This window comes from Nematolebias whitei, chromosome 22 (genome assembly GCF_014905685.2).
Source record: "Nematolebias whitei isolate Nwh7 chromosome 22, NemWhi1, whole genome shotgun sequence".
In the NCBI taxonomy this organism is placed as follows: Eukaryota; Metazoa; Chordata; class Actinopteri; order Cyprinodontiformes; family Rivulidae; genus Nematolebias; species Nematolebias whitei.
This window is the reverse complement of record NC_056519.1, coordinates 22,703,089-22,728,201: the sequence shown is the minus strand read 5'-3', so window position 1 is coordinate 22,728,201 and position 25,113 is coordinate 22,703,089. Positions and strand designations below refer to the sequence as shown.

At 44.2% G+C, this 25,113-nt stretch overlaps 1 protein-coding gene across 1 annotated transcript; it reads left to right on the top strand.

Moving 5' to 3' along the window:
* Positions 1–1,212: 1,212 nt before the first annotated feature.
* gas2l3 (growth arrest-specific 2 like 3) lies at positions 1,213–25,113 on the top strand. Its single transcript, XM_037695969.1, has 9 exons — positions 1,213–1,323; positions 5,628–5,680; positions 15,698–15,884; positions 19,181–19,299; positions 19,734–19,875; positions 21,920–21,983; positions 22,082–22,223; positions 23,370–23,474; positions 23,721–25,113. The coding sequence occupies exons 2-9, from the start codon at positions 5,657–5,659 to the stop codon at positions 24,969–24,971; spliced, it is 2,034 nt and encodes a 677-aa protein (XP_037551897.1). The 5' UTR covers positions 1,213–1,323; positions 5,628–5,656; the 3' UTR covers positions 24,972–25,113.

Here is a 25,113-nt window from a genome sequence, read left to right as displayed (position 1 = left end):
AGTGGTCATGGGAAATCCTACAAATGGGAGGTAATCCAGCTCAAATGGGGAGCAGACCTCAACATGGAAACAGCTTTTGTTGGACTTTGTTTTCCTCTTTCCAAATGACCGTTGGAGAATGTGCGTGGTGGTGCTTCGTGTCAGTCCCTGCCCTTTCCACGGTGCCGTTCCAAGTCCACAGAAAGAAACCAACTTTTTGTCTCTGCCTCCTCTTCCTTGGCTTCGGTTCTCAAACATCCTCTCCGTTTGACATTTGACTGGACGTGGGCGTCTCTGGAGGCCGTAGGGAGCGGCGCTCTCATGCTCCGTGTGCACACAACTGGAGTCCAGAGCCACAGATCGCCTCTTTGTGCCGTGTTTGAGTGTGACCCCCCCTCAAATGCCTGCAAGCTGGAAGAAAGCAGATCCCTTCTGGATTGTTCCTCTAAAGGTCATAGGACTTGACTGAAGTGGTCCTCTCATATTTAAACTCAGAAGATCAGAGGATTCTGGATGTCCGTTTGACTTTTTGAGCAGGGAAACGGTGGTCACTGGAACAAGGCAGATTTAAAACAGCTGCACCAAACACCCGAGTCAGTCACGTGTCCTGCCCTTTACTCTTAGTTCTTGGAGTCTTCACTCCTCCAGATCCACATCTGACTATCTGGAGATGCTAGACCAGCACTGTTCAACTGGAAGCCACGGATGAACTCAGTTTTACTAGATTTGACACCATAAAACAAACTTGATGACGATAACTGCTGCATGTCCGGCCCCTGAGCTCTTGGCTTTCAGTAACTGTGGCCCCTGAGCAGTTTAGTTGAATAGCCCTGGACTAGACTGACAAACTGGGTTTGGGGGGGTTGGAGGTGTGCTGTGGAACGGTGGTTGGCTTGTTCAAGGATGGGGGATGAAAAGGAAGTGACGGTAACTCGCCACCTTTTATCCCATTTCATTGCATCCTGGTTTGGAGGTGTGTGTGTGTGTGTGTGTGTGTGTGTGTGTGTGTGTGTGTGTGTCAAAGTAAACAATGGTTTCTTTGTGAGACGGTCCCAGTGTGATAGGATTGTTGGGGGGTGGGGGGCAATGGGATGGTCAGGGTTTAGTGAAGCGTAGCCACTTCATTAGTCAGGGTTCTCCCTTTGCACCTCCCTCCCTCCCTCCATCCGTCCTCCCTCCCTCCTCTCATTCTCTTGCTGCCTTCCCTTCCCGCTCACCAGTGGAGCCACAGAGGCAGGAGTCGCTCCGACTGAACGCAGCACTTTTGACTCCGTCTGGACGGGATGTTCCTCAGAGGCTGATCATCGCGTGTTCTCGTGGAACCTTCAGTGTTTTGGTTTGGAGGTGAGTCGCCTCGTGTTCGTCCGTCCCGTCCCGTCCTCTGGGCTGCTGTTCTGGTGATGAATATCTGGACGCAGCGCACTTCATCGGGGGGTTTTAACTTCAGTGTTTCCTAAAAGAACAAGTCTGAACTTGTTTAGTTTGTTTGCATAAGATGCGATGTGTGTGTCCGGGTGAGAGAATGAATGAGGAGGGGGTTGGTGGTGGTGGACTATTGCCTCAGCTGTGTTGACTAAATCACTGGTGTTCTTTGGACCTACGTCCTTGTGATCGCTCCCCCCACTCACCGCCTCTTTGTCAAACACACCCCTTCAGGGACCGTTGGGGTCGGGGCAGTCCCGTCGTCCTCTGGGGGTGAAGCTGAGAGAACAGCTCTGTCATTTCTTGTGAGTTTTCTTTACAAGCTGAAATCTGATGGACGGATGTTTGACTGCAGCTCCTGTTCATCTAATCGTTCCTCTTCATCTGAGCATTTAAAAGATCGTCTTGTCAACTTGATTACGGTCATTAAACTGTAACTGAGCTCTAAAGTTGTGATGAGGCTTTTTGCAGCACAGGAATGAGAAGTTTGTTTGGGCAGAAGCCATGTGGTTGAAATTGGTTTAAGAATTTGTGTAATCAACATCTGGATTTGTTCTGCACTGGAACCTGTTCAGTTCTCGTGACTTGATCTGTGCTCAGCTGTTGGAGCTCCAGGATGGAGCTGCGAGGAAAGTGTTTAATTTTAAATCTGTACATTTGTTTATTTTCAGTAAATACTCAGTTTAAATCTAATGAACTGGAGTGTGTGGAAACTGTTTCCACAGAGCTGAAGGCTGAAGATACAGAGTCTCACCCGTCGGGGAAATTATTTCCAGTCAGGAGTTTTTTGCTTTTTTATTTATTTATTTTTTTGTCTGATTGTTAGAAAGAATAATCGGCATTGAACCAAAAGGAAAGGCTTTTATTTATTTATTTTTCTCAAAGTTTTTGAAATGAACCAAAACAAAACAGTTTGTTCCTTCTCTCAAAATCTGAATGTTTTTTGACATAAGGTTTTCAATGGATCTAAACCAGTCACTGAAATGGGGGAATAAAATCATTGAAACTCGTCAAAATACACAATTTTCTATCATTAAATGATTTAGTGATTTAACTTGTACTCCAGAGTTTGTGTAAAAATTGTGCTAGAAAGTGGCAGATGTTCCTCACTTTGTGCACAGCTGGATTTGGGGATCTGTTACTATCCGTTATCACAGTTTCCTCCCAGAATGACTCCACTTCTGTCCACTCTCATCCTCACAGCTTTGAGCCTTTTCAGAAAATTCTCCCTCAAACTCTTAGGGCGGCTGTGGCTGAGTGGTTAAAGCAGTCGACCTCCAATGCAAGAGTTGGGGGTTCAAATCCACCAGCAGTCACATGCCGAAGTGTCGCTGGGCAAGACACTGAACCCCTCATTGCCTCCGTGTGTCCCATCAGTGTATGAATGTGATTGAAAAGCACTGATTAGTAGGGGTGTAAATCACCAGCTTTACCATGATGTTATATTGATTTGTTTGTATGACGATATAATTATTCTCTTATCACAAAGTCTGTCACGATACAATTTTGATTCTGTTCGATTCACAAGTCTGCGATCGATATATTGCGATATTAAATGCCCATCTCATTTACATATAGACAAAAACATTAAAATATGATTTAACCATTGTTTTTCCTGTTATTACAGGCACCAGGCATTTAAATACTTTTTTTTTTTAATTAATGGAAAAAATAAAAATAAATGAAATGATAAATATATATATATATAAAAATATAAAATCTTATTTGGCCGATAACCGATGCAGATACTGATATTTTATATACTGTCAGAACATAGCCCTCTTATTTAGGCTTATTTGCAACAAAAATTGTGTAAGAGCAAGTTGAATATATTCACTAACAGCCATATGATATGTATAGCACTTTGACTTGTATTTCATGAAAAGTGTTAAATGTTATTTATTAGCATTAGTCACCTGCGATGCTGTCTCACTTGTGGAGGTTTGTTCCAGGTTCCTAGCTGCAGCGTGGGATCCTCTGCACTCTGTGCATGAAGGACAGACTTTTTAAGATCAAAGTTTTTGTCTATCCATTGTGCTGTAAGACTAATCATGCTAACGAGGCTAACATGATGTCCAAATGTCTGTGGTAAAACTCACCCAACAAGTCGCGCTATCAGCTATTAGCTTCTCAATGACGTTGGAAATGACGGCTTGTAACTCTGGTAAGGTTACGTCAGAAAAATATCTGACTGGGGACGATGTAGCGAGACTCGACGTAGCCCATAAATCTTTGGAATTCAATATCCTCACCAACGAAAAATAAAACTTCCACACCGCCGACATTTTGAATTTTCCTCTTTGCCGTGAGATCGGGTAGGAACACGTGACGTCATTGTTGTGCCGCTGCAGGCAAAACCAGTGCCTTTTTTATACTGGCAAGTTATTTTAATGGAATGCACAATGTCCGATATTGAACTTTAACGCCAATATCAGCCGATACCATGCCGATAATATCGTGCATCCCTAATTTAAGATGTATTGTTACACCACTACTGATTATTCTCTTCAGAATGATTTGTTCAATTAACTGTGTGTAGATCTAGTATAGAGCTCTAAGAACGGGTAAATGAGGCACAGATTGTTGTAAAGAGCTTTGAGTTTCTTGATAAGATAGAAAAATGCTATACAAGTACAGTCTATTTACATCTGGGGCTTATTTTACCTACCTGTTATCTGTCATGCACTGAGATGGTCCAAAGTGTACTTGTCTATGTCCAAATGTCAACAGACTAATGGCACTGGTCAGGGTTACTAAAAATGGCTTCCTATGCAGTATGTGAAGTCGGCAAGTACCGGAATGTCCGGCACAAAGAACTTCCAGTACAGTACAATTAGCGATGTCGTCGTGGTTCGTCAATTTTTAAAAGGGGAAAAGAATTGGACAGCAGAAAAATGGTATCGTTGCTACAGGACTTGTACTAGTGATGGACGATACGCTGACGAGCCTCATGCAAGGCGTTTGGTTCTTGCCTTTTTCCAAAACTGATTTATTTTGTGATTGATGGCTTCGACCCAACAAACGTAAACGAGAGTATACATCTGTTAAACACGTTGTTTGAGGGAACAGGCCAAAAAACCTGTACAGTACATGGCCAATCAGTGGCATGCATCCATGACAACATCTTTGGTCATCTGTTCTTTCTCACCGAGGCAATGGAGCACAAATCAGCACAAACACCAGGATCTCCACACGATGTACAGCTCGACTAACTCGTCCTGGTTGCCCTACACTTCTAGCTCCCTCTGTTGTAGCCAGCACTTGAGCTGTGTATTAATGTTTCCTTCAATGTATATCAAGTCGTTTGGCCTTGGGAACATGTTTAACTTGACATGGACAGAAGTAGCCATTATGAACGAGGTCTGCTGCATTGTTTGCCAAACATCTGGGACTTGGAGGATTTCCCACAATTCTCATGATGTCATCCCTGATCAACACTGTTGGTGGCAACAAAACATGATTCTGCTGATTTTACTAATTTATTACAAATTATGTGGTAGACTTTTGATAGTTAAGGATGCATTTTTAGTAGTTTTTTATCATAATGGATGATGCACGTAAAAATTCATATTAAACCTCAAATCATATTTTAACAGACTTCATGACTTTAACAGATGTCATGGTGGTGGAAATAAAATGTTTCAGCCCTGGAATTACTGTGTATAATACAGGGTTAGTTACTGTATAATACAGGGTTAATAACTGTATAATGCAGGGTTAATTACTGTGTATAATACAGGGTTAACTTTAACTCCATGTCAGATAAAGTGCAATAGGAAATGACTAAACATGGAGGCCTGTTTAAAATGAACAAACGTCAGTGGGTTGCATAATGTTGTCTGCCTGTTTTCAAGTACTTTAATGAGTTTGTTTTGAAACAAATGATCATCTCGCATGTTTTTGATCCGGTCTTTATGATTTGCTGAGAATTATACTTGGTTTTTTTCTCTTTGTAAAAGATTTGACCAAGACCATCTGCTCCCTAAACAGGTCTCTCTTGAAAATGAGTTCTCGTGGCTCAATGAGACTAACCTGGATAAATAAAGGCTAAATGAAAAAAAAAAAAAATTTGACCTGGAATGATGAACCTCAGCTTAAAATCTTCCAGGATGGCTCCTACAAAACTACAATGTTTCTTGTTCAAGGTTTTCTGATTTGCAGCATAACGAAGTTTGCTTATTTATTTATTTATTTTTTAATTAAATCCGTTTCTCATCTTCTCACAGAATGAAGTAAATCTTCCAGGAACTCTGTCATGGCTGTCCAGGCTGGCATCCAGGTAAGTTCATGTCCATCTGTAGGGTTTTTAACTAGACGGGTTGAGAATCACAAACTCATTCAAATGTAGAAAAAATGTCTTCACAACAGATTAAATGTATTAGATAATAAACGATCTACAGACAAACCAAGAGGCAAATGTATTGAACAATGGACCGCCAGTCTATCCAGATGCTGAAACGCATGAAGAGTTGTGATGAACAGAGAAATGAGAATTTCTCAATTGTCACAAAAAACAAATCTACACTAACCTCACACGTGCTTTTCTAATGCAGCCTAAAAAAATTAGAGTTGTTCAAATGATATATTTATAGTGTTTCGTTTTTTTTTTTTTTTGAACAGCCACGGTTTGAAGAAATGGTTTGACTGACGAGCTAATGGCTAGTCTGAACGCAGCCAAGATCAAAGTGGTTTGCAGGCATTTTATTATTTTTTTTTAATTTAAGACGAGTTTCAAAAACATTTTATTGTTGCTCTTGTATGCTTTATTTAAAGGAAAGTGGTCACATTTACATTAAGTGGTTATTTATGTGGAATTCTGTTTATTTTCAAGAACAAATGGTTGCAGTAGCAGCTAACTGTAGCACTTCTGGTGTATGGTATTCCTGCCAGAACACCTGTGCACACGGAGAACTGAAAGGAAGGTAAAGGTTTATAAAATAAAATGAGCCGTGATGAAGTGTTGAATTCTTTGGTTTTAAAAATCTGCTTTGGACGAGAGTCTGCTCGGATCATATCGATGAAGATGAAGATTTGATCAAATCTTTTCTAAAACAAGAGAAATGAAAAAGCTCCGATCTAAAATTTAATTAACATTTACGTTGTGGTCCGTTTCACTTTAGTTATTTTGCGTATTTGTCGTCGGGCTGCACTGGAAGTGTTGCAGCGAACTGCTACTGCCATTTTCCCTCCTTTAACTATAGAATCCTGTTTAATAAAACGATGGATGATGATGGAGGTGTGAAGGTTCATTAAAATCTAGTTTTTATACACCCGTCGAAGGTGGAGGTGTCACTGGTCTCTGCCAGTCTGTAAACTTTTGTCCAGGCCAAACCTGCTGCTCCACTCGATGATTTAATGAAACTTCCTACATGCATGAATCGTCGCTAGACAGAGTGTTGGGTACAATTTATCACCCAGCTCCAAGATCAAGGTCACAAATCAAGGTCTTTGCTTGTCCCGACCACAGCTTCTGATCCGCTCAAGAGAATTTGACAAAACTTGTAAAACAAATACACAATCACTAGACAGCATGTCGTGTAATATGTCATCACCCCATCTCCAAGGTCACAAATGAAGGTCAAAGTTTATATGGTCTTTGCTTGTCGTGGACATTGCTGTACTGTTCTTTAGATTGCAGTAACCCAGATAATTCCCTCGTTTGCTTGACTAACGGATGAGGTCAGGCAGGAATCCCCATGGATTGATGTTTGCAGATGACATTGTGATCTGTGGTGACAGAACAGGTGGAAGAGAACTTGGAGAGGTGGAGGTATGAACTTGGAAGAAGAGGAATGAAAGTCAGTCATGGTAAGACGGTACATGTGTGTGAATGAGAGGGAGGAGGTGGAACAGAGGGGCTACAAGGAGCAGAGGTCACAAAGCTGCAGGACTTCAAGGACTTGGGGTCCACTGTCCAGGAAAATGGGGAGTGTGGTAAAGAGGTGAAAAAGAGAGTCCAGGCAGATATAGAAAAGTTTCATGAGCGATTTGTGATCAGTGTGGCAGCAAAGGTCGAAGGAAAGGTTTACAAGACAGTGGTGAGACACTCTATGTTGAATAGTCTGGAGACAGAGACATGGACAAAAAGACAGGAGAAAGAAGTGGAAGTGACGGAAATGAAGATGTTGAGGTTCTCCTAAGGAGAGACGAGGATGGATAAGATTAGTAATGAGATCATCAGAGGTACAGCACAGGTTGAACAGCTGGAGATGAAGAGGCCAGTCTGAAATGGTTTGGACATGTCCAGAGGAGGGACAGTGGGTATACTGGTAGAAGGATGTTAGAAATGCAGCTGCCAGGAAAAATACGGAGGAGATGTATGGATGCAGTTAGAGAGGACATGGAGCTAATTGGAGTGAGGATTCAGAGGACTTGCTGTGTAGACTCCTGAAGAGGGAGAAGTCTAAAGATTAATTTAATGTCTGAAGTTTAAGTCTCCAGTAGAACGGAGTGTCCGATCACTAATTTCACCGTCTGTGTGAACTAAATGTTCAGAGCTGCCTCTTCAGATAATAAGAGCTACAAACCCGTCTGCTGCTGAACAACTGCAGAGCCCACCTGTGTCACGGCATGCCATCTTGTTGTTACGCATGTCTGACGTGCCGCGGCTCGGACCCGGAGGATTTCGCATTTTTTATGGAGGAGTGGGTGGAACGTTCTTCACGTTCCTTTTTATTTATTTTTCTGTTCCCCTCCCAGCAACGATTTGGAATCATCCTAAAACTCAAAACAACAAACGTGTCACGTTACAAATTTGTCACGCAGCAACACTTCCTTGAGAGAAAGGCGTTTTCCTCAGCTGTCTCCAAGTCCTGGCTCTTTCCCTCTCATCTTGGACTGTGGCTTTGTTAAATAGGCATCCGTGCTGTTCACAACATGTGGCAGGAAACCACTCAGTCTGGCGCTGATGTGTTTGGCTGTAAGGATTCAGACCAAAGTTGGTGACGAATCCGTGATCAGGTTACGAACTGTGGCTCAAACTAACTGCTGTGATTTTAATAAGTGGTAGGAGCAAATATTTAACAACCCCACATGTATGCCTCTGTATTTCCATAACTTGTTTTAAGAAATAAAACTGCTTGTTAAACGGTGACCTTTTTTTCTACCTTTTTTATTGATTCTTGGAGTAGTGATGCTGCAGCCGTTCCCAGAGCCTGGATGTTCATGTAAAGCAGTCGGATTGGATGTCGGGTCACGCCCCGACTGCTCTGCTCAGCCATGCTGAAGATTTATGCACTCATGGATGTTTAAGTAGCAAATGTGCTCGTCTGTAAACGCTACTTTAAACACGAGCACTGCAAAATCTGATGTTTGGTTTTCTGCCTCGACTCTTTTGTGATGCTCACTGTCCCACAGCAAGGCCAGATGCATTTGTTCCTAGCTCAATTCTACATTTAGCAGAGGAATTTGAGGACTTTAACATTTTTTTTAATCAAACACTCGTTGAAGGTGGAAGTGTCACAGTATACTCTGTGCCTGTCCGTGAACATTCTCGTCTCCATCCATAACGTTTGATCCGCTCGGTATAATTTAGCAAAGCTTGATACACATTTGTATCACCACTAAGCAGCGTGTCGTATAATCTGATCACCCTGGCTCTAAGGTCAAGTTCACAAATCAAGGTCAAAGTTAAAACAAGGTCTTTGCTTGTTTTGGCCATTCCTGTATATTGCTGTATAATAGTTTGTCGATGATAAGGTGCTGTATTTGATACTCTTGTCATAGATTCAAATCAATAAACATGGAACGTTCTTTTTTTTTTTTTTTTTAATGCTCTAGAAATGGAAACTTGGCAAAGCTAACTAGTTTTCAGTCGCTCCTAAAACTGTTTGCAGTGTTTTAAGGCACACAAGAAGAAAGTTGCACCTTACGCCACCATAAACAAAGCACACTACAGAACATAGGGGCAGTGTTTCCCCTACTATTACACAAGCAGGGTGCCCCGCCTACCAAACTCCGCCCCCCGAGTGCCCGCATTGATGTAGCACTAAGCTAGCGACGTGCAGTACAGAAATGCTAGCTAAAAAGCTATGACTATGGAGGTGGTTTGCGGTCTCCACTCGCGCTGAGCCGTCTACACTCCCTCTCCCGCTCAAAAGCGGTTTGTACAAACGGCGCACAGACGTCTGTCTCCCCCCTCATCGACAAAAATCGCAGAAGATGCGTGCACCCTGCCGAGGCAAGTACTGTATTTTTTGGCCTAAAAGTTGCGTTTTTGTGCATAATTTACATGCCCTGTGACTTGTAGGCTGAAGCAACGTATTTATGGATTTTTTTCTTCTCGTAGTTAAACCAATTTTTGGCAGAGAAATTCCAGTTTTCATTCATTCTGACGGGGGGGCAGTACCATTTTCAGCCACTAGGTGGCAGCAGAGTAGTAGCAGTAAGGCATGTCGTTGTATCATGAAATAAGAAAACGTGGCTGACAAATTCAAAAACTTTCAAGACAAACAACTGGATTTTATTTATTATACTTTTTATTTTATTTTATTTTTTTTATTTGCCATGTCCTGCACAACTGAAAATCTTCACTAGCTATTAATGACACAATCGGCTTTCCTTATTCCCCCACCTTCATTCTGCTCGCTGCTTGGAGGAAGTTAAACCAGCTGCACCGCCCCCGTGAAATGCAGCTAATTTGACCATTAAAGACGAAAGCAGAAAACAAGAGGCTGCCCTCGGGTTGTTGGTTAGATTTTAGGTGCGGCCATGACGCTTCAAAAAGGTTGTTTTGGCTGTCGACACCGAACTGTTGCCTGTCATATTAAATCTAGTTTGCCAAGTATTTTTATGTAATTTTACTCTAAAGGTTCTTCAACTTGGACAAACCCTGGCAACAGTTGCTGTATGCTCGGCCTCTGGGATCTCGCCTGTTGAAGCTTGTAACTCCATCATAGTGGCCACAGGTGTCCTGGTGGTCTCATTCTTCTTCCTGAAGAAGCTCGAGGATGGCCTGCTCTTGGTAGATTTACACATGTTCCATATTCCTTCCATTTCTTGGTGGATTTAACAGGACTGGGAATGCTCAGTTTTGGAAATCCTTTTGTATCCGTCCCCCGACTCTTACGTTTCACTCTTTAAGTTGAATTGGTCACTTGAAACCACTTATTTGAAATGGTTTTTATTGGTATTGCTGTATAAAAATCTGATTTAAAAAAATATATATATTTTGAAGTTTTTAAAATAATTTTGCAATGACCAGATTTCTATAATTTACCTCAACTGGTTCAGTGCAGTAAAATCACAACATCCAAGGTGCTGAATGCTTTTTAAAGCCACTGACCTGTTAAACTGTTCCAGGCTAAATGACTCTGTCACTTTCAGAACTTGAAGAGCTTCAGGTCACTGGAAACGAGACCGTTTGTAAAGAAAACCCTGCAGACGTTACAAATGTCAGGCTGTCGCTGTGATTCTTAGCGTTTGTAAAGAGTTGTCACTTTTAGTTCAGCTCGGCTAAATTAAACAGTCTGTGTTAGTTATGACCCTAAAGGTCAGTTAAAGGTCATGGGAACTTGCAGAAACTGAGGTCAGAAGTAATTTGACTGGCTTGAAAAAAAGTAGTTTTTGTAGTATTTCTACATTCCACTTCATTTTTACGCCTCACCTTCTGAGTTCATCGTTTCAGTGGCTCGGTGTCGAATCTTTGTGGTAAAGGCTGGAACGCTTCAGCGTCTCAGTATTTTGAATTTCTTCTCTGGATTAGCACCACATTCCTGTTCTGTAAGCACTGAGGTGGTGTTAGGGGGATTTATTAACACGATGCAGATTATTTCTTACAATGGTCTTTAAAAGCTGAATGTTCTCTCTGAGCCTGTATGTTGCCCCCTGTCCAAGACGATTTACATTTTTATTATTCAGTCGTTTTAATCAGGACATTTTCAAGCGTTTATCTTCTGAGCTGGATGTTCAGACACAAACGTGTGCTGTTGCTGTGCTCCTTCTGATCTGAACGTTAGTCTGAATCTGTAAGAAGAGACGTTTTTTATTTCAAGTGTTTTGCCACATTCTCCTACTTCTTATTCAAATAGCCAGTCCTCTTTTCTCACCAGAACCCTCCTCGTCCAGTTCAAAGGTCACACCGAAGTCCCTTTCTGCTTGTTTTCCAACCTGTTGTGGTCAAGTGGACTTTGAGGCTCCTGACAGTCTGCAGTGGAAACTGCAGGAAGTTTCAGAGTTAAAGGGGCTCATTTCTGTTGCAGCAACAAGCTTTTCACTGATTTAAAATTTATTAGAATCCTCTTTTTTATTTTAATTTATTTATAAAGTTGAAGATGCTCAGTGGTTCTCAAACGTTTTGTTCAGGCACCCCCTTTGGAGAAAGCTGTCTGCCTGCTCCCCCAGCCCCGGGACACACAAACAAATATTTACAATGCATGAAATAAAAAGATTTTACTTCATGTGGTCATGACTTTAAGACTTAAAGTCATGACGGAGTCGGTCAGTCCAGCAAATATAAATGTTTATGACCACCTGTGCTATAATTAATTAATTTTTTAATTATCCTCTTCCTCTCGGTTCACTCAATCGTGCATAAGGAAACAAAAGGTGTATATGAAGGCAAAAACTCATGAGGGTTGTTTTTGAAAATAAATTGACTTCTGTATGGGTGAGTATCTCAACATTAAATAACTGCATGATTGGTAATAATACAGGCAAACTAAACAAGAACAAACACAAAAATCAGCAACACACCATTGACTCTGATTAAACAGAATATTTCTAGCGCCATACAGAGTAAATACTTAAATTTAGTCTCTTTTTCAAAGCCATTCATTTAAAATATTCTCCAAATAAGTCTCAGTAAATCTTAATTCCTTCTAGGATGGAGTTACAGAAGTTTAGCTGCTCTGCGGGGTCTCTGGCCATCAGGTTTATTTATATTGTGATTACTGTTTAAAGCTTTGGTGGTTTTGAAAATTGATCAAGAATGACTCCATTCTGATCCAGGCTGGATGGAGAGAAGTTCACAAACAGTGGTGAGACCAGCTATGTTGTATGGTCTGGAGACGGAGACATGGACAAAAAGACAGGAGAATGAATTGGAAGATGCAGAAATGAAGATGAGGTTCTCCTTAGGGACGAGGATGGATAAGATTAGGAACGAGATGAAAAAGATAAAAACTGAGCTGTGTGAGAACAGATTTTCAGCTGGACGTCTCTTCCACAGTTTTTGGTGAAGAAGAGCTAAAAACTCTGGACTTGAAATACAAAGTGTTAGATATTGTCCTGGTTCTTCATGCCCACTGTCACTGTGTGCCCTAGAACCCAAAACAACAAGGGAGCCATTTTAACACGTTTGTACGCCTCACTTCATCCTGATCCTGTCGACATTAAAACTGGATGTTCATTTGATACTTTTTACAATTTCCCCTCAATTTGTTTCAAGAAGAATGTGTTTTTGATTTTCTTAATGTGGATGTTCTAGAGACCACATGAATAATTCAGTGTTAATTTCCTTTATTATACTTGAGGGACATGAAGCTTTTAGTTTTTAGAACAAAACCAGGTTCAAGTTGAATAAACATAAATGTTCTGCTCATGGAGTTTGAGGCTTTTATCTCGTGAGGCTCGGGTAGTCCAACTATCTGCAACAATGGTTCATGGACAGCTTGGATCATCTGCAGGAGGACATTCCTGCCCAGGAGGTTTCCTGTTTGTTGACCCATCGAACTCGATGAATCTGGGCCTCATTTTCGACACGATGCACTGTCTGCTCGATGGCATGTGATGGACCAGAGGATTAAAGTATGTTTCTAAACAGATGTCAGTGCAGTGGACAGAAGGAGACGTGGTCAACAAAAGGGAGTTGTGTAATTTTCTGGAGAACATCTGCTGCCAGAAATGAAGCTGCAGGGAAAATGTTTGATTCAGAACAACACAGTCGTGTTGTGATCAGTTCAACATCCAGGGCTGTAAATGGACCTCTTTTAAAACTCACTCTTTGGATCTTCTGTTAAATGATGGCTTCAGACACTGAGATGAAACGACTGAGCACTAAGGGAGACTGCGTGACAGCAGAGATGGAAGTGAGACGTCAAGAGACGGGACAAGTGTCTCTTCAGGCGTTGAGCCCAAGACACTGCTACAGGTCAAGTGCAACATCTGTAAATGTTTGTTTTTAAACGCGTTTCATTGCTTGGTGCTTGAAACTGGAACTGACTGCAGATGGATGAAGATGAATCTGTGGTTTGGACCCCCTGAACAGTTGTCGGGTCATGCTGCCGTTTATGAATGTGACTGATCTTCAGTCGAGCGTACAAATGTGGTGTGGCAGCATCGCAGCTAGAACGTGACTTTTCTGTTGTGCAGTTACGCACTCGTCTCACAACGGTCATTCAGAGATTGGAAAACATTTTGTCAATTAGAAATTCAAATGTTTTGTACCGACTGAAACGTGCACAACGTTGTTGTTTACACAATTACAAGATTACAGGAAGCCTGATAAAGTAAAAAATGGGTAATGCCAATGTATAATCCAAAACATGGATTGGTACACAAATGGATTGCATGATTTATTCATTGTTTTTAGAACGTGCAATATTGTTGATCATTGTGATCTATTGGTTGCAGTAAACGTGCATGTTCTGGCATCAATGTCGACTCCACTCTTTGAGCCAGCTGCAGGCGTATGGGGAAGTCCAGGTTGGTCTGGTAACGACTACATAAATCTTTTTGACACCGTCTGTATTCTGTGCAGCTCTGAAATGGTAAATGAACTATACCAGTACTTGTATAGCACCTTTCTACCCTGCCTGGCCCAAACGGTCTCCACCTGGATGTAACTAAGCAAATGGGTACGAGCCTCCTATAGGATAATTGCTGTGTGGGCGATTTCTTTCAGCTGCAACGAGTTATTTAACCCCAACTGGTGCAATGAGTTGCTTCTCATTTCTTAAACGGTGTTGAAGACGCATGGTGTGGTTGTAGAAAAGATGTCGGTCTGTTTGAGAAGCGTCAAATCATTGATGTGCATCAAGCAGAGAAAACATCTAAGGAGATTGTAGAAACTAGTTTGTAAAATTGGGTTAAGAACTGTCCAACACATTATTAAAAACTGGAAGGATAGTGAGGACCCATCGTCTTCAAGGAAGAAATGCGACCACCTGTACAAGCATGTGGGGCAGTGCTATGATCTGGGGTTGCTGCAGTTGGTCAGGTCTAGGTTCAGCAACGGTATGTGCTCAAAGAATGAGGTCAGCTGACCACCTGAATATACTGAATGACCAGCTTATTCCTTCAATGGATTTTAATTTTCTTCCCTGATGACACGGGCATGTTCCAAGATGATGACGTCAGGATTCATCGGGCTCGAATTGTGAGAGTGGTTCTGGGAGCATGAGACATGTCGACATGTTCACACATGGATTGGACACCAGAGTCAAGACCCCATTGAGAATCTTTGGGATGGGTTGGAGAAGGCTTTGCTTAGTGGTCAGACTCTGCCATCATCAATGAAAGATCTTGGTGAAAAATTAATGCAACACTGGATGGAAATGATCTTGTGAAATTGTAGAAACTTGTCAAAACAATGTTGCAGTGAATACATGCTGTAATCAAGTTAAAGGAGGTCCAACTAAATATTGACTGGTTTTTTTTTGTCCAGGCAGTGCATCTTATCAAGACACTCAAAGCTCTTTACAACACAATCTCTGCCTCATTTATCCATTCCTACAGCACTCTACTAGATCTCTACAAGGATTGATCAGAGCTTTATCCCATTCAGACACTGATGGGACACACATCAGAGGCAATGAGGGGTTCAGTGTCTTGCCCAGGGACACTTCAACATCTGTTGGTGGAACTGAACCCCCAACTCTCCCATTGGAGGACGACTGCTCTAATCCACTCAGCCACCCCACAAAACCACTGAAAGGTGGAACAATCAATTCCCTCCATTTTGGAATAATTTTACAGGAACCAACATGTTGACCATCCAGCAGTATGTCTGTCAGTTATTTTAGTTTTTGTTCCTTCCCGCCCTCCTCCAGTTTTGGTAAATTGGTTGGTTCCATTCTATGTTCCTTGTTTTTCTACATGCGCTCGTTGGATCATTATTTTCTAGTCTGTTAACCAGTACCTCTCCAGTGTTCTATCATTAAGATTCATAAAAAAAAACAATTATAACGTAGCATTGTCTAAAAATATCAAATCTACCCAGAAATGCCTACAGAGCTCACTAGCCAATGACATTGTATTTTAAATCCTATGAATAAAATTAAAGGCAGATTTTTTTTTTTTTTCATACCTTGTTTTAGTTTCAGGCGGTTTCTGTTGTAACCTCCCCTCTCATCTTCAGGTTTGCTTCGGTGAGAAGTTTGATTCCCCCTTGCTGAGTCCCAGGGGTCCTCGGAGCCCATTAGGACAGCGGCACGGTCCCGGCCTCACCAACGTCTTTGAGTACGACCAGTGGCTCACGGTGCGCCATGAAGCCACACTGGTGCCCATGCAGGAGGATCTGTCCATCTGGCTCACCGGCATGTTGGGTACGTTCAGTCAACAATTTATTTCTTTTAAATCTCCCAACTGGAGACCAGTTGACTTTAACGTTAAGTGTAAATCCCATTGATCAAAGTTGTGCTTGTATCTCAGCTACACCCGTGTGTGTGTGTGTGTGTGTGCGCACAAACAGCTTGTCCCTCCAGGCGAGGAAAATACTGACACACTATTGATGTGAATCTTCTGTGTAATTGGATTCGGATGCAGCCATTCCCATCCAGCTCTCAGAGCACCACAGAGAAAGGAGTAACTCCATATTTCATCCGTCTCCATTATCTGAACATGTATTGTTTCAGGCTACACAACGGATCAGTGAGGAAACTGAAGCTGAGCAGAAACTGACTCTATTGTTTGCTGCTGAATTCTTTGTTTTCAGTTATTCTCTGGAGAAACGAGGGCACGTATTAACCCTTCCACGTGAGGTATGGCACTCGTCCACCTTCACCTGCTTTTCAGGTTTTTAGCCTTTTTAAACTCTTTGGTTCTGAGGGGTTTGGATGCTGCTGGGAGGTGTGAAGAGGCTCGAGTTTCAAGCTCCAGGCTGGCTTTTGTTGGGGGCAGAGTAAACTTTTGTGGAGCAATCGGTGTCACCTGCTCTGATGGTATTGTTGACTTTGTTCCCAGCATGATTGGTCTGTGTCTTTTCTGGAGTTCCCTCAGGCTTTGATTTACAATCGGGGGTCGTGGGAGAGCTAACAGACCGTGGTGTCCTGGTGTTTTACGAGCACCTGCACAGGAAGAAAACATGTTGTCCTGGGAGTTTTACTTTGATAAAGAAGGTAAAAGTAAACGGGGGGTGGGAGAAGGTGTTTATTTAAAAAAAATAAAAATAAAAGGCAAAGACACTAAAGAAACAAATGCTAAAGCAGAAAAGCATTCATTACTTTTCTGAGAGTTTGTATTCTTCAGTCTTTAAGTTTTGAGTTACTACTTCTGCATTTTAGGGAAGAAAATAATTTACAAAATATGTGGCTTAACCAGAAATGACATTGTTTGGTTTCATTACATCACTTGGTGTATTAGTAGAGTGGATAATAAAAACATCTAAGTTGTGATACAAGCACCATATTTGTTTCTTTGAGGTATTATCTGCCTGTTGAAAATGAAGGATGGCAGCCTTTTTTCAAGATGGCTGCAGTATTCTCTCATTTCTGCACAAGTCATATGATAATGGAGTTTAGTTTCAATGATCTTTGTCAAATTTTTTTTTCTGACAGTAGCCTTGTATAATGAAAGTAACACACTTTAGTAAATTAATAATAATTACAATAAGTTAACCATCTTGAATTTTTGGATGGCCAGTCGAGTCGAATTGTTCAGGAGACTTGGGAACAACTAGAAGTTTGGTGCCTGCATCACATTTTGCTTAATATTTTTTCATTCTCTCAGCCGCTTCCTTCAGGGGTCGCCACAGTGAAATAACTCTCACGAAGACGTGGCAATTATTTTTATGCCAGATGCCATTCCTGACACAACCATAGACCACGGAGCTACCACAGCTCTTTTTGTGGAGCAGAGCTGCCATCTAGGGTGTCCGGGAGAGCAGATGGTGGGGGTTAAGTGCCTTGCTCAAGGGCTCAAAGCAGACAAATGAGGGTGGAGGCGGGTGTGGGCGTTTCATCTTTCCCACACTTTGATGTTGTCGGTCCGAGGAGTTGAACTGGTAACTTTCCAATCACAGGCCCACCTTCTCTAACCTCTGCACCACCACTCAGTCCCGTTTTAGCTGCTACACAAGGACTTCAGAGTTTCTTCTTACACCACAGTAGTGTTTTGGTGACATGACAGGAAACATGGATTTCTTTGGGGAAGGACTTCAAGAAACCATCTTGTGCCACTTCCAAGCCTGGGTCAGTGGTGAGGGTTGTGAAGGAGAGATGCATTTTGAAGGATCTGGATGAAGTGATGGAGTATTCCCAGGGAGGAGAGAGAGGTGATCGGAACGGACCTGAATGGACATGTTGGTGAAGGAAACGGAAGGGATGAGGAAGTGATGGGTAGGTTTGATGTCGAGGAAAGAAACCAGGAAGGACAGATGGTGGGGGATTTTGCCAAGACAATGGAAATGCAATACAATACAACTTTATTTATAAAGCACTTTAAAACACCGTTGGCCAAAGTGCTGTACACTAACACATACAAGCAATGGCTGTAGTCAACATCTATTTCCAAAAGAGGGAGGAACAGAGTGACCTTTGAAGAGTGAAGGAAGGAGTACGCAGGTTAACTACATTCTATGTAGAAGAGGAAACCTGAGTGAGATTGGAGACTGTAAGGTTGTGGCAGAGGAGAGTGTGGCCAGACGGCAATAAACCAAAGTCTACATTGAAAATTTGGACCTTTTTTTTTGGGAGGTACTTGAAGTATTTCTTGAAGATTAAGGGTTATCTGGTCCCTGTATAACCAAAGTCAGGCCGGTCTCTGGTTTCCAATCCGGTGTGTATTCATGGAGGATCTCGAGGCCCAGTTGAAGAGAGGAGCACGTCTGGTTTGAGCACAACAGAATCTCGACTCTGCTTTTTGCAGGTGTGATTCTTTCTGTTGGGAGTTTTTAGGCCATGACCTTCAGCGTGCACTGGTGCAGTTCCCAGCGGTGTGAGAAACGGGTGGGTTGAGTCGGCCTCCAAGTCCATGGCTCTTAACTGGTAAAAGATGGACTGCTCCCTCCAGGTCAGGGGTGCATCTCTGTATCTAGCAGTATTAAAGTATTGGAGTCTTGTTCACGAGTTATGGTAGGATGGAGTGCAGATGAGGTGTAAATGACTGAAGGAATATCGCCAATAAATGAGGCTGAAATGATCCAAAATGATTCGGCAGCCACAGAATAGAAGTCCAGTTTTTATTTTATTTATTGAAATGAGCCACCTTCATAGCCGGGCTCAGCCTTGGAGATGGGGCGAGGAGCTCTGATTGGAGCTGCACCCACCAAATCAAAGGGAATCTGCAGTGGTTTTTGACATCTGATTAGGGTGTTTGTCCCACTGTAGGAGAACACGGGGCTGACCCAGAACTTGCTCGAGGGTTTCTATATTCTCTGACTTGGGATCAGGAGGAACCGAATGGGGAATGGGATGTCTGGGGTGTCTCCTGGACCAGTCTCTCCCACAAATTTTTCCCCATTTAAGTCTCAGATACTCTTCACTAAGAGTGTGGCTCGGTCAGAGTTGGTAACGTGAGAGCAAGTCCCAAGTTTGTTGGACTTTACAAAGAAAGTTTACACGTTGGAGTTTTGGACAGCAGCTGCATCGGCACCCTTTAAAATGTCTTTATCTCCTCCCCCCAGGAGAGGAGGTGAAAGCAGAGTTTTTCATGGAGGAACTGAATAACGGCGTGAAGCTCTGCCAGCTCATCGCAGCCTTGCAGAACAAGGTCGCCCAGAGCTGCCCCTCTGCTCTCTGCAAGGTGAGTCAGAGCGCAGCGATGGAAACGAGCAGCTCGTCCAGAGACACGAGGGACGTTTAGAGACCTCCACGAGCCTGACCCTTAACATGAAACGGTTTCTCCTTCTCATTCTGTGACCTTGTGTTAAAATATAGACCTATAAATATAGACTGGTATAAAAGATATAACGTTTTGTTTTCTGATTTGACTGACCTCATTAGATTAAAACTGAGGCAGCTTCTTCAGGATCACCAGCTTTGTGTCATAAATAAAAGCCACGCTTTAAATGTCATATTTTAATATTTAGTTTTAATACATCTATATTAAACAGCTTCTGTTGAATACTCGTCTGTGTAAACATGACCAGGCTTTAAATGTTCACATGTACAGTTTTGTGCTCGACACTTCCTCTGTGAGGGTGAAGGCAACAAAAATCTTGTTTTTTCTTCTTCCAGCTTTTTCCCACCAGAAAAGTTGCGTGCAAGCTGGACGCCTCTCCAGGTTCCTTCTTCGCTCGCGACAACACAGCCAACTTCCTGGCCTGGTGTCGACACATCGGCGTGGAGGAGACCTACCTGTTCGAGTCCGAGGGCCTCGGTAAAAACCTGCAGCTAATCTTCATGTGTTCACCTCCACCTACGTACAGCTGTCAGCAGTCTGTGGGAGTCGAGGACCTCTGAGCTTCTGGAAGCTTTTCATTCGGCCCGAAACGTCCTGCTCAGCTTGTCCTGGTACAGATTAATCTGTGGGGGCCAAGGCCACCGTTGACCACCCCCTGGCTCCACCATAGCGCCTGGTGCTGGATATAATGTCCTCCCTCAGCTCACCAGGATCCATGGCTCTGACGCCTCAGACAAGCGACAGTGTAACTCCTCCCCACTTGAGTGTTGCACCAAAAACATTTAGGTTTACTCCATTCTGTTGAATTCCAGTCCAGAAAAACACTCTTCTGGAAAACTACATTCACTGTTCAACTCCCTCAGTGCCAGAGGACATCGATGTACCGCTTGTAGTATTTTTGTTTCTAAATCCAAATTTAAAATACCAAAAACATTAAGCATCTAATTTATTTCAAGCATTTGTTTACTATTAAATAAACTCCATGTGTATGATGCTGTCTGTAATCTTTAAAAGAACAATGAGGAGCGGAGTCCGTGTTGAGCTTTAGTAATAGTTTAATACGATCAGATGGGGTGGGGGTGGGGGGCACGATCATTCAAAGTATGTTCTCTCTGTGGCAGCACATTATTAATGACTTAAAACAGACTGAAGCACTTGGAAAGAAACAAACTGCTGCTTCAGTGATCTCAGAGTGATGACTGAGCTGCTGCTTCAGATGACTGGAGCTTAGACTTGTCACGATAAACAATAAATCAATTAATCGCATGATAAATGAAAAATTATCGACCTCATTTTCATTCATCGGCTTTATCATTTTGTTAAAGACGTGATCTGGCTGCTGGCCACCGGATACGGAAACCCCCTCCAGCCCACGTCTTTACCCCCGGCTCGAACCTCCCTCAGAAGTGGCAACTATACTAATCAATAAATCAAGGAAACGGCAATTAAGTTTTACCAATTATAGTAGAACAAGGCAAGAAAAGATTACAATTTCACAGTGCTGGACTCTACACAATCTGCGACGCGTTCGCAGATCCGGAAGCAGAGCCCCGATGTCTCGTCATCATTAATTTATACGGCCCTAGACTCCGCCCTTCGCAGAAGGGGAGCTCAGCCTATCAGTGTATGAGGGGGCGTGGCTAAGTGTGGTTTTATGTGTACTGACGTGTAAGGAAAACATGAGACGGTGCTTTAAAGCCTTCCTACGTGATGTGGCAAGCTGAATAAACTATTTCTTGACAGATTGGATTATCAAGGAGACTCTCAAGAGTTTGCTGGCCCAGTTTAACCCAGTCAGAACCGGGTCATAATTTCATTATAATCCCGTCTCTGAGCAGATCAAAACATAGGACCAGTCTAAAATGGGAAATATCTTAACAATTTCTTCATGTCTCTCTTTCTACTAAAGACACTGGATGACAAAAGGTCCGGTGCTCTTCACTGACCCCTCCCTTTCTCTCTCCTCTTTAAAATCTGTTTTAACCATCCAAAATCATGTTTTTAGATCTTTACCGCCGTCTTGTCGAAGCTCCAATATTCAGTTTGTTTTTTGCAAAAAGAAGCTGAGAACAGTTTAAAAAAAATTTTTTTTTTTAATGTATTAAAAGCTGTGTGAAAAATGCTCTGCTAAAGAGCTCAAACCAGAGCGTCCGCCATTTTGAGAACCGAAAAACGGGAAGGAGAGCCGGCCCATGTCACGTCAAGGGGCCTCCCTCCCATTTTTCTTAGACACACTGCTCGCTCCCTCAGTATCCATCCTTCAGTTCAGTCTTATACTGCCTTTCATTGGTCAAAAAAGGTACTACACTCAAAACAAACCAACATTTATTCTTAAATTTGACAACGATTACTAATAATTGTCAAATTTAAAACGATATCGTTTATCACAATAATTTGAGACAATCGTCAAAGTGTGTTATCGTGACAGGCCTACTGAAACTACACCTTCATCCTTTCTCAGATTAAGTTTAAAACTGACATGAAAGGCAGAAGGTGAAGATATTTGTTTGTTGTGTTTCAGTTCTGCACAAGGAGCCTCGGCAGGTTTGCCTCTGTCTGCTGGAGATCGGCCGCATCGTCTCCAAGTAGGTTTCCGAGCACGCAACGGTTTGTTCTCCGTATTTTAATGTGGCGTCCACGTGAGGTTTCATCAGCTCGCCTGGCTGTGTCATCGTTGTCTCAGGTACGGCGTGGAGCCTCCCGTCTTGGTGAAGCTGGAGAAGGAGATCGAGCTGGAGGAGACGCTGCTGATGACCGAGGAGCCTCCTGCGGCCGTCAAAACCTTCAGCGTGTGCTGCCAGCACGGCGCCCTCTACCAGCCCGAGGTGGGTGCGACCGTTGACACAAACGCAGCGCGAGACGTTCACCTGGAGGCGGCAACAGTCGCCCACCCAGCGCCCCGTCGTGTTTAGAAACGTGCACGGTGTTCCTCTGCACACGTTCACATGGGAGGCGAGCAGCTGATGGTGCTCGCAGCAGTAGATGGTGCATGTGCGACCCGTTTGAAGCGGAGCTGGGCTACGATCTGCGTCACAGCTGATCATGTGACGCAGCTCCACGCCGGCAGCTGCACACGTGACGCCGGCTACATACGTGCACTGAGAGGAGTTTATTTTTAGCTGCTTGTGACTGAAATCAGCTGTGGAGCGTCCCTGATGGGAGTTGTGGTTCCTGTTTGATGCTTGATTCATTTAGTCGCTTCAGTGGATGAGGACGTGCTCGAACACTGTCCGTTGATCGTTTTCCTCCCAGAGGAGACGGCGCTGCTAAAAATAACCATCACTGATAAATGTGCTTCAGAGACAGAACCCACGGGCCAAGCAGCTCGTCCTGGTTCTGCTTGCTTCCTGTTAAAGGGAGTTTTTTCTTTCCACCGTCTCCTTTGTGCTTGTTCAGGCTGGAGACAGAACGAGTCTGCTGCTTCTTTACAGAACTTCACTGATTGGCTTTTTATGAATGTTGATGCTGTTCAGTGTCCGGAGGCGACTTTGTTGTGACTTGAGCTTTAGAAACATAACGCCACTACTTTGTGGAGTTTCACCTCCGGGGGTCTCTGGAACATGACCCCCACGATGGGTGAGGATCCCTGGATATTGAACACTTCCTGTTGTACAACCTGCAGGTCTGAACAAGTCTGGATGTCATATTAAATAAAAAACTAAACAATTATTTTCAGTTTTGATAAACTCGTTTAGTTCACACCACAGTGAACATGTTAAATGTTTAAGAAATGGGAACACGGATCTTTGGCGCATCACATCGTGAGGGGTCTGGAAGAGTCGTGCAGACGGACCAGCTCCTCACAACAGCCTGATGAAGGAATATTTATCATGCTTTTATTTTCTAAAACTATAGGTGAACCTCTGCCCATCTTTACTTCTGTTGTCTGTGAACCTAACCAGCTGCTCCTCCAGCTGTTTCTCGTTGACGCTGTTCCACTGAGCATGACATGTTGGTTCTGTCTCGTGCAGGACCACAGCCTGGACGAGCAGGTCTGCAGCTGCTCCAACAGGGTCTCCATCGAGTACCTGTCTGAGGGACGCTACCGACTCGGAGACAAGACCATCTTCATCAGGGTGAGAGCCCCCCCCCCACACACACACACACACACGCACACCTCTAATGTGAGACACACCAGGAGGCGTCTTCTATAAAGTCAGGCGGACCTGGCGGCCACGTTAAGCTCGTTACCCAACAGTGATTACATCACGACTCGCTGCAGCAGACCAGTTAATCTGCTGGTATTCTGGGAGCTTGTTGGGATGATGTCGTTGTTGTTTGACCGTGGGCTGATGTTGACCCAGATGTTTTGTGCCCCTCAGATGCTTCATGGAAAACACGTGATGGTGCGGGTGGGCGGCGGCTGGGACACGCTGCGCGGCTTCCTGTCCAAGTACGACCCGCTGCGGGTGCTGCAGTTCACCACCCTGGAGCAGAAGATCCTGGCCTTTCAGAAGGGCTCGCCAGGTCTGGGGGGTCAGCATGGCAGAGCCGCGCCGCCCCCTCCTCCTGACATGGACCCCCTCGCAGCCGTCGATGACCTCATCTCCTCATCTTCCTCCTCCAGCTCATCTTCGTCGTCTTCCTCCGGCTCGGCCTGCAAAGCGTCTGCAGCCGCCGCTGGTCTGATGTGTCGCTCCTACACCCCCTCCCCCGCCGGCACGCCAACGCTGCCACGGAAAGGTTTGGTGTCTGCACCGAAGAAGAACCTCCTGACGCCCCCCTCCTCCCCCAGGAAGCCCACCCAGCTCCCTCTGCCCATCGGCACCAAAGGCTCTTCCTGTCTGCCCTCCACTCCAGTGGGGAGCTCCTGCAAACAGCCCCCCAGCCCGGGGGCTCAGGGGGTGCAGCGCAGAGCTCTGACTCCATCAGCTGCTCCCCCCAATCCAAGCTCCTCCTCCAGACTGAAGGTCCGACCTCACGGTGCCACCTCCCATCCCAGGAGCCCCATCTGTCCTGAGCCGTCCTCCAAATGCCCCAAACCCTCCAGCCCCTGCACCTCTCCCATTGCGGCCCCCGTCCCAACACCCTTACCCCCACCTACCCCTAACGATGCCCGGCCCCCCTCGGGCGCCAGCCAGCGCTCTCGCCTCGCCCAGCGGCGCCCTGGCTCTCCGGCATCGCGCCTCCGCCTAGAGGCGTCCAGGCGAGCGAGGACACAGAGAACTGCCACAACAACGTCCTCACAGCCCCGGACCCCCACCCCCTCCTCACGGACCGCCTCCCCAGCACCGGTACAACCCTCCACATTAAAGAGCAAAGACACCACAGCTAAAAGCAAGGTACCGGTCTTAAACAGGGCCGCTGCAGCCCCCGGGGGCAGCACGGGCCCCTCGAGCACCAGCAAAGCCAATCAGAAAGCAGCGGTCACAGCACAGAGGGGGGGTCGCAAACAGGGAGCCGCAGCGCCCCCCAACCACACAAAGGCCTCCCTGCAACATGAACAGGGTCGAGCCGCAGCCTCACAGAAAAGCTCCGGGGTCAAACCTGCCGACACCAAGACCCCCCAGAACAAAGGCAGGGGGGAGGAGCCTTACTTTGAAATGAGCAGTAAGAGGAAGCAGAAAACGTAACGCTTCACCTGAACCAACCGCCCCGACTGTCGGTTTTCTGTTTCTCTGGTGTTAGTGAACGTTTCAGCAGAATCTGTTGGTCTGTCGTCTCCGAGACTCGTTGACGTTTTTCAATCTTCACTTTTTAACCTCGCATGCAGAA